The sequence below is a fragment of the Lactuca virosa genome, chromosome 8, assembly GCF_052849685.1.
Source record: "Lactuca virosa cultivar CGN04683 chromosome 8, Lactuca_virosa_CGN04683_v6, whole genome shotgun sequence".
NCBI classification, from domain to species: Eukaryota; Viridiplantae; Streptophyta; class Magnoliopsida; order Asterales; family Asteraceae; genus Lactuca; species Lactuca virosa.
Genome location: NC_136433.1, coordinates 28,794,546 through 28,804,795, shown reverse-complemented (window position 1 = coordinate 28,804,795; position 10,250 = coordinate 28,794,546). Strand labels below are relative to the sequence as shown.

At 37.6% G+C, this 10,250-nt stretch overlaps 1 protein-coding gene across 1 annotated transcript; it reads left to right on the top strand.

Moving 5' to 3' along the window:
* Window positions 1-1,849: 1,849 nt before the first annotated feature.
* Window positions 1,850-4,762, top strand: LOC145133248 (uncharacterized). The gene is made up of 5 exons (XM_079068170.1): window positions 1,850-2,509; window positions 2,789-2,900; window positions 2,986-3,100; window positions 3,176-4,153; window positions 4,304-4,762. The coding sequence occupies exons 1-5, from the start codon at window positions 2,308-2,310 to the stop codon at window positions 4,559-4,561; spliced, it is 1,665 nt and encodes a 554-aa protein (XP_078924296.1). The 5' UTR covers window positions 1,850-2,307; the 3' UTR covers window positions 4,562-4,762.
* Window positions 4,763-10,250: the final 5,488 nt, after the last annotated feature.

The window sequence follows — 10,250 nt, the reverse complement described above, 5'->3', positions numbered from 1 at the left end:
TCAATCAATATTTGTATTAAAATGATGTTCATGAAAGGGACTATGCACTCACTTGATAAGGTGGTGACTCGGTACTCGGACAGTGCTTCGTTTACTTTAAAACAACTTCTTTGACAGAACCTAGTATCATTACCACTAGAGTTTAGTTTAATGTTCGACGAGACTAATTAATAGTCTAGCTATTATTACTATTATATAAGCGTTAACACAATACTCTTCACCCACTATGTACAGACAAGGGCCAGACATGGAACACTGGAGGGCAGGATCGTTTTGGCATATAGCACTTCTGAATCCAGCAACCCAAGCGGCCCTCCAAACCAGATTTCCCGTACCGCGAGTGGTTAAAAAGACATTATAACGACACTTATATAACTCATAATAATAGCCCAAATACTTATTATAAGTTCCTAATAACATTACTATATTGAAACATAAACTATACTAAAGATAGGTTAGGCGTAGCTCACTTACAGCGGGTTTTCTCGAAAACCGGGCTTCGCCGGAGCAGCGTTCCCGAGCCGAAAGCCTATTTTCTCGGGGCTTCGGGAGCCTCGGGGCTTCCTTCGGGTGCTAGGGGGTTTACCTAGGCTTAGGGGGGTTTTGGGGGCTTAAAGAGAGAAAGTAGAGAGAGAAAGTGAGTTTGGGAAGGTGTGAAGAATGAGGGAACCTGACACCTCTATTTATAGGCTGGAATCCTGCTCTACTCGTCGAGTAGGAGGTCCTACTCGTCGATTCCATGGCCAGGTGTCACCATCTGGTGGCTTTCCTTGGGGAGAAAGCCTTGGCTCATATTCAGCCACGTCACCCGATTTCGCACAGCACCCTGCCGACTTCTAAACCTCGTAACTTTCGCATACGAGCTCCGTTTTTGACGTTCTTTATATCCACGCGTAGGTAAAAACAAGATATACAACTTTCATTTTGACTACGTCGGCTAATTCTCGACCGATATTAAATTTAACAGTATGAGGAGATTATACTGTTAAATGTCCGCGTAAAATTAATAACTTCTACATACGGAATCCGTTTTCGTCTGTCTTTTTACCGTTGAGTTCCTATTAATGAGATCTTCAACTCTCATTTAGGTCGCGTAGGCCAAAACCGCTCGAACTAAAATTCGAGTTTCGGGTCATACATTGCTATGCCATATCTTAGAAAATTCATAACTTCCTTATACGAAGTCAGATTTGGGCGTTCTTTTTTTGTATGTTCTCGGTTTAACGTATACTACAACTTTTGTTTAGGTCACTAAGGCTAAAAAGTCCTATATCGTAAATTCACTATTTACGTCTCCCGGTGCCGTGCTGGTTTTGCCGTAAAACTTCGACGGACCATAACTTCTTCGTTATAACTCGGATTTCGACATTCTTTATATGTACGGAACCCTTGTAACATATAATACAACTTGGTTAAGATTAATCCTTATAAATAATCTTCCATCAAAAACTCATTTTTGACGCTCATTGTCTCTAATTTGACTAGCCCGGATCTGCGGGCGTTACATGTAATATGTACAAAAAAGACCTTAAGAACCTAATGTGGACAAAATTAAAACCTTATTACCCTTTTTATACGGTTATAACAACCATATTGGTTTAATATTCAAAAAAAAAAAAAAAAAAAAACTTGAAAAGCTAATATAAACAAAGTTAAAACTTTATTACCCTCGTTAACCATCCCAACAAATATTATAGTTTCTTTTCTTATAAAAGAACATACAATACTTATTTGTCATTTTTCCCCAAATATAATTATTTGTCTTATTGTTTATAAGGAAAAAGCCTTCTAACAATCCTTATTTACATTCATTGCCACTGCTCTCTGTTTCTGTCTCTTTCTCTCTCCATCTTTCAAATTGACTCAACTCGTTCCAACTTTCTCTCTCTAAGTTGTCTTGTTCTCTTCCTCTCTCTAACATTTCCATCTTCGTCACACTTCCAAGCTCAAAGCTTTCGTCTTCATATATATGTTTCTCTGGAACCTCCATTTACATTTTCCTTATAATCACTTTTGCTTCTGTTGTTATTTATATGCGTAGACGAGTTTCATTTTTTTTTTTCAAAAAATTTGAATTTGAAAGTTTGTTTTCCCTGCATCGAAAGAAGCATTTCAGCTGGATTTTCAGATCCGGAGCTTAAAGTTTGAGGACTCCAGTACGCAGTCATTTGTATTTTAAATTTAAAAGTTAGGGTTCTTGACATTTAAGGATTTAGGCCTGTGCTTTGGGTTTCGTGAATACAATGTGTTTTTTTAGGGTTTAGGACTCCGGGCTTGTAAAACTGCTGATACTGTTTGTTTGAGGCGATGAATCGGAGTTTCCGGGCACCGGAGAAGGTAATGCCGGGAACAGCGGCTGTGAAGCAACGGCAACAGCAAATGACGGGTAGTTTCAGGAAGTCTGTAAAAGAGAAAGAAGAGGAGCTAGGGTTGTTTTTGGAAATGAGAAAACGAGAAAAAGAGCGAAATAATCTTCTTCAGAACTCAGAAGAGTTCGATTCATCACTTGGTAAATCACTATTTTCATTTTTTTTTCTTTTTAAAAAACTTTAGCTATCGTTACTTTCCAATTATACTCGTCAGTTTCACAAAAAGATTTGTGTTTTCTTCCCTATATATGAAGTATTGTTTATAATAAAAGTACGCTACTGAAATTAATGAGGATTAAGATTCTGATTATCAAATTGTTTAACTACAATTATTCTCTTGACTAATTACCCTGTTCAAGGATCGGAAAGATTCCATTTCAAGTTGAGATAAATTAAACTGTATTATATTGATTTTGCAGGATCAATTGAAGGATGTTCACCAATGTTTGGTATGCCTGCAGCAACACCAGCCAGAAAGACTGGTGCTGATGAGTTTCTCAACTCTGAAAATGATAAAAATGATTATGATTGGTAATAATTTATATCACATGATATAAATTTAGATAAGATCATATCATTGTGTTATTGTTTCCTGAAATTTGTTTCATGTTTTCAGGCTTTTAACACCCCCTGGTACCCCTCTATTTCCTTCACTGGAATCGGAATCACAGAAACCAGTCATGGGTCAAATTGGAACTCCTAAAGCTCGCCCCACTGCACTAAAATCTCGTGTAAGACCAATTCTTGATTCTATAAACATTTTAAAGTATCAAACTTTTGAATTAATAATCTCATTTTCTTGATAGCTATCAAATACCCACCCTCACCTTGAGACAAATGGTAGGAATAACATGACACTATCTAGACAACCATTGTCATCTCCTGGATTAAACACTTCAAGTGGTGGACCCCGTAGACCCACCTCCTCAGGTGGGGCCGGTTCAAGACCCGCCACCCCAACCGGAAGATCCGCTACACCAACCGGAAGACCCACATTGGGTGCACCATCTAGACCCTGTTCAAATTCAAATTCAAATTCGGTTCCCAAAACAACAACTAGACCTACAAGATCTTCTACCCCTACACCCAGGTCTTCCACCATGGGTCCAACCAAACCCACCCTACCCGCCAGATCATCCACCCCTACCCCCAGGTCTACCCCAAGATCTTCAACCCCCACAAGGGGACCCACACCAAGGGCACCCACCCCCACTCGTAGACCACCGCCCACACTAACAAAACCAGTTCCAAATACAAGAAATGTGGCGGCACCACCACCACAACAACCACCACCACCGCGTGCAAGTTCTCCAACTGTAAAAAGACCATGGAAGCCTCAAGAAATGCCTGGATACACCCTCGATGCACCACCAAATTTAAGGACATCACTTTCCGACCGGCCGACCTCCGCTACCCGGGGGCGGCCGATGGCGGTTAGCCGGTCAACATCGGTGGAGCCGGTGGTCAACGGAAGGGTAAGAAGACAATCCTGTTCACCTTCAAGAGGCCGCCTCCCTACGGGTGTGAGCCATATGAGTGGAAGCTCTGTTCCTGTCCCTGCATTGAATCGTGCATATGCTAAAGCAAATGACAATCTTAGCCCTGGTTTGTATGGAACGAAAATGGTGGAAAGGGTAATTAACATGAGGAAATTGGTCCCACCTAAGAAAGACGACAAACATTCGCCACATAGTAATTTGTCTGCCAAGTCATCGTCTCCTGACAGTTCGGGTTTCGGGAGATCACTATCAAAGAAATCACTAGATATGGCTATACGACATATGGTATTTTTCTTCCTATTATTAAACATAATATTTGTTACATATCTGTAAAAAAAAATGAAAGATAAAGTGTGCATATAGCCCATATTGATTTAATAAAAGTAAAGTAGGTTGCTATTTTTTTTATTATATATATTTTTTTATTTGGGACAGGATATAAGGCGGACGGTACCGGGAAATTTGAGGCCGTTGATGAGTAATATACCGGCGTCGTCTATGTACAGTGTGAGAGGAGGAGCGGGTCCCACGAGAAGTAGAACAATGAGTGTTTGCGATTCACCACTTGCAACGAGTAGCAATGGGAGCTCTGAAATGAGTGTGAATAATAATAATGGAGTGTGGTTGGATGGGAATATCGATGATGAAATCAGTAGTCTTGTTCGTTCGCCTGCAAATATTCGTGGGAGATGAGAGATTATGAAATTGTTATTATTAATCGTGATGAAGTGAATGGTGGTGATTTACTCTAATTTATCTGGATTAAGGTGTTTGTATGTTTAATTATTAGAGAATCTCTCTAATTTGCTTACTTAACCCATGAAGGAGAGAACCCGTGTCATGTAATTTAGTTATTACTTGTTAGTTTTATGGAAAGCTTTTGTCAGGTGTGTATTTGTGTTTTTGGCCTCTAAAAAGTTGGCTACATAATAAGCCTCATGTTGCTTAATTTAAATTATGTTTTCAATTAAAATGTTTTTTTTTTTTTCTCTAAATCAAAACGTGGCCATAACTAGACAAAGGTGTGTGATATCCTCGTTTTGTCAAATGGAAATGATTCCTTTTTGTCGCATTTTTTTGTCGTTTCAACCTTTGATAAACACCACCTCCACCGGTCAACACCACCACCAACATTGGTCAACATCGTCGCCACAACCACCGGTCAGCTCCGCCATCACCACCGGTTTAACACACATATACAAGCATCATATTATTTTTTCACCAAGGGTTTGCAGTTTTGTTTAATTAGAAAATAAATATAAATAGTTGGATAGTCATCGTTTTAGTAGTGTACCACCACAACATAACCAAGGTCGAATGCCAACGTAGGATCTTGGGTTGCCCACGATCACTATTCACTTGCAGAGTGCAGAAAGCAGACACATCGAAGGCATACAAACATATGTAAACATGATGGTAATGTACTCGCCATCACTAGTGAAACAACATTTGTCCTATCTTGAATTATTTAATCGAATGATTTTCTATAAAAACATAAATTTATAAACAAAATGTAATCAAGAAAATAAAATAATAATAATAAAATATTTATACGGTTTAATGTTTAAAAAGAAATTGTTAGTTAATTAAACAAGTGATCATGTTTAATTAATTGTAGTTAGAAAATTTCAATTTAAATCACTATTATTGGGTTGGGTTTGAAACTTTTGATCATGTTTAGTTAGTCGGAGTTAGAAATTTTCAATGTAATTCACTATTATTGGGTTGGGATTTAAACTTTTGTCCCTAATGTGTCTTCGGCCCACATTCTTCCATTTTTTTTTTCTTAAATTGCTTGTATTTGTGGCTCACACATTTTTGTCCATTTAGAATCAGGAACCCACTAGCCGAATTAATTTAGTCCATAGGCCATACCATGTTATTTGATTTTAGCCGTGGATTTAAACTTTCAAGCTTCTTGCTTCGACCTATTCATACACCAAGTTTATATTATTGACAACTATCAGCAAGAAATTTTCACAGAAGCAACAATTCATTTGAAATTGAAAGTATGAAATAAGAGATTCACTCTTAGTAGTAGTTATTGTACAACACGAACACCTGGACCATCAACGAGATAAGGATTTAAAAATTAAGGTACCCTAACAACCAAATTTTCTTCACATCTTGAGATCTCTTAGGGATTTATATTGCAGACACATATGTATTTATCTTATAAGCTAAATCCTAGGCTAGTCATGCTTTCCTTTCATACATACACTCTTGTATATATATATACATGTTATTAAAGTATTACTCAGAGATAGGTATCGAAATTTTTAAACTTACAATCTTCAACTTTAAACATTCGTCTTCATTCAACACCTTACCATCTTACTCTGGCATCCATCAACCACCACCGGTGAATCCAACATGTAGAACCAACTGTGATGAGTGCTTAACGATTCCCAGCCTACGCATATCATTAACCAAACAATTAAACCTATTGAAGGTTTGAGTAAGAGACTCACCTTGTTGAGCAAAGATATGCTCGTATCTTCGATTAAGATTGTTGGTGGTCGTAGCCTGGACTTCCACAGTGCATTCATAAGCCACCGTCAGTGTGTCCATCATCTCTTGGGCTGATTCACAATTCTATACGAGATGATACACATGGTATGGAAGAGAATTCCTAATAGCAACCCTGGCTTTTACATCAAGACTGAACAGTCTTTTGTCATCGTCATCCTAACTTGTTGCTAGCTTTTGCTTCAGAGGGCCAACGGGAGTGCTGTTTGCCATGGGTTGGTACATAGAAACATGGGGACCTTTTTCAACAATATTTTTCATCTCATACTCAATGGTTTCAAGAACCACCATGGCCTTGGTTTTCCACATGGCGAAGTTGTGTTCATCGAAGGGAGGAATTTTGTTGAGACCAAAGGATTTGGAATTGCTTGAATTCGACATGATAACTTGAGTATATCACAAACCTGCTCTGATACCAATTGAAGGTTTGTGTTTGATCGGATACACTTCAAGTATGAACAAGAAAAACAAAACGAATCTAAACGAAATAATCAACAGAAAGTAAATGACACAGAAGTTCTCCAAATGTTCCTTTCACCAAGAAAAGAGGTTTTGTCTTCACCAAGAAGACGCGTTTGTCACAAAGACAATTGATACAAAGCCACGAACAAAACTACTCGACCTCTACCTCTACTACATTAAGGTTTGCCCTAATGTTGTATATATACTAATCTATACATGTATATCCCTTGATCGACGGGATTGTATCTAATCTATACTAAGAACCGATCTTATCATAAAGATACGGGATCTTGTGACATCCCCATTTTCACGGCCAGAAAAGACCGATTTTGTTTATGCTTTATAAAAATCAGAGTACCTCTTTTAATAAAAATGTTGCGGAATTTGTTCCCAGTAAAACATGATAAATACGTTATCAAAGCATTTCCGAAGAAAAGTATTTTTATTCATTTTAAAACATTTGGGATGTCATCGTCAATACAGAAACATAAGCATAAACAGAACTTACATTCATTATCACTAGTGATTTATATCTTCTTAATCTCTCAGTGTAATGTGACTTCATATCAACACCTGTGATATAAATAAACTGAGTGGGTCAGGTTGGGAAACCTGGTGAGTACATAGCGTTTTCAACCCACAATAAATAAGTTTATTAACTTTATCAAACCAAACAAACCCGATTACGCGTTCTCGTTATCCTCACTTTACGTCCCTAAAACATCTAACACAAGGGACCTAGTCTAAGGGACTTTCATCGGGGTGACAACACATGTTTCAGGGGTTCCTCAGCAATTCATGTCAAATAAGGCAACCATGTGGGGGATGGAGTACTGCTGGTGAGCACACAGTTCAAATAAACACCTACAGGTTGCGAGCCTGCTAACGTTCCACTGGACTGTCTAGAATAGTCCGTGGTCGTCATCTATACTCCGCTAGACGACTGGATCATCAATAACATCTATATCGAGGCCTCTCATTATTTTATTTGGTCACACAACAACTATTACATCTACCCATGTTTTACCCAACACGTTTTGTAGATGTAAAATACATATACAATTTAAATCATTTAAAACGTGTATAAAAATATTTCACCCAGCATAGACAGCAAGTATTCAGACAATATGCACACATAGCACGTAATTTATATTAAATACTTCATATCTATGTGTAAGATGAAAGGGACCATGCACTCACTTGATAAGGTGGTGACTCAGTACTCGGACATCGCTTCGTTTACTTTAAAATAATTTCCTTCGACGAAACCTAGTATTATTACCACTAGATTTTAGTCTAATATTTACCGTGACTAAGTATTAGTTTTATTATTATTATTATTATTATTATTATTATTATTATTATTATATAAGCGTTTAAACAATATTTTCCAACCACTATGTACAGATAGGGGCCAGACATAAAACACCGGAGGGCATGATCATTTTGGCATATAACACTTTTAAAATCCAACAACTCAGGCGGCCCTTCAAACCGGATTCCCCGTACCACGAGTGGTTAAAAAGATATTATAACGACACTTATATAACCCATAATAATAGCTCAAATAATTATTATAAGGTTCTAATAATGTTACTATATTTAAATAAAAGCTATATTAAAAATTAGGTAGGCATATCTTACCTACGAGGGGGTTTGGCTAGAAGCCTCGATCTGCAGGGGCAGAACTTCCGAGCCGAAAACTCTTCTTCTCGGAGCTGTCGAGCGCTCCGGGGCTTTCTTCTAACGCTAGGGGAGTTTTGGGAGGTTTAGAGAGAGAGAGAGTAGAGAGAGAAGGGTGGAGGTGTGAAGAAATGAGGGTGGAAGGGTTTGTATTTATAGGGTGAAATATGGCTGAAATTAGTGCCACATGTCACCATCTAGTGGCAAGCCTTGGGGAGAAAGCAATGGCCAGGATTGTGCCACATCACCCCTTTTGCAGCAGCACCTTGCCGACTTCTAAACCCCGTAACTTTCTCATACGAGCTCCGTTTTCGACGTTCTTTATATCCACGCGTAGGTAAAAATAATATCTACAACTTTCATTTTGACTCTGTCGGTTAGTTCTCGACCGATCTTAAATTTAACAGTACGAGGAGATTATACTGTTAAATGTCTGCGTAAAATTCATAACTTCTACATACGGACTCCGTTTTCGTCTGTCTTTTTACCGTTGAGTTCCTATTAATGAGATCTTCAACTCTCATTTAGGTCGCGTAGGCCAAAAACTGCTCGATCTAAAATTCGAGTTTCGGGTCGTGCACTATTATGCCAAATCTTAGAAAATTCATAACTTCCTCATACGAAGTCAGATTTGGGTGTTCTTTTTTTGTACGTTCTCGGTTTAACGTATACTATAACTTTTGTATAGATTTCTAAGGCTAAAAAGTCCTCCATCGTGAATTCACTATTTACGTCTCCCGGTGTCGTGCCGGTTTTGCCGAAAAACTTCGACGAGCCATAACTTCTTCGTTATAACTCGGATTTCGGCGTTCTTTATATGTACGGAACCCTTGTAACATATACTATGACTTGGTTAATATTATTCATTCTAAATAATTTTCTATTAAAAAGTCATTTTTGACGCTTATCGTCTCTAAATTGACTAGCCCGAATCTACGGACGTTACAGATCTGATATATATTCTATATTTATCTATAATAACCACCTAATATACAAAATATTACAATCGGACAACTATAAGTTGACGCTGTTGAACTTGTGATGCTGGCACGATTGACTTGTAGACGTTGACGCTGATGGATCAGCATGTTATTTGTTTGACTCATCAGATCATAAGGTGTGACCTTAAGATATATATATATATATATATATATATATATATATATATATATATATATATATATATATATATATATATATATATATATATATATATAACTCTAAACCATGTATGTATCGACAAGCTTTTTATTCTTACCTATTACATTGATGTGTGTCTCAAGAGACTGTTAGTAGGTGACGCTTACCGATGCTTGAGATTTTAGAGCTTTTAGCTATTGTGTCATATTTTGGCTATTACTGGTAATATTTTGCATATGGTTTGATATATCGAGTTGATGTCCCGATAGATTTGAATTCATAAATGCTTGTTTAAAAAACTATTTTCGAAATCTAGGATTTTCCAGTTTTAAATACAAAGATATTTGTTTTAAATTTGGAATTAATTTAAAAATACCCAAAAGTGAGGGATGTCAGACAATTGGATGTCAACCACTCACAGGACGTCATGCAAACGCTTCTAAATACTTATACCTTGAGGAATGTGCAGGGCCACCAACCATACACCTGGGACGACTTCGTCATGAGTGGAGCACATTTTCTATGCATGCAACACCTTCTCACCAAGAACACCTTTAGAACATGAGAG

Coding starts and splice junctions, on each gene's coding strand:
- LOC145133248 (XM_079068170.1), top strand. CDS start 2,308: ATGAATCGGAGTTTCCGGGCACCGGAGAAGGTAATGCCGGGAACAGCG. Junction 3,101..3,175: donor CCACTGCACTAAAATCTCGT/GTAAGACCAATT, acceptor TTTTCTTGATAG/CTATCAAATACCCACCCTCA. Junction 4,154..4,303: donor ATATGGCTATACGACATATG/GTATTTTTCTTC, acceptor TATTTGGGACAG/GATATAAGGCGGACGGTACC.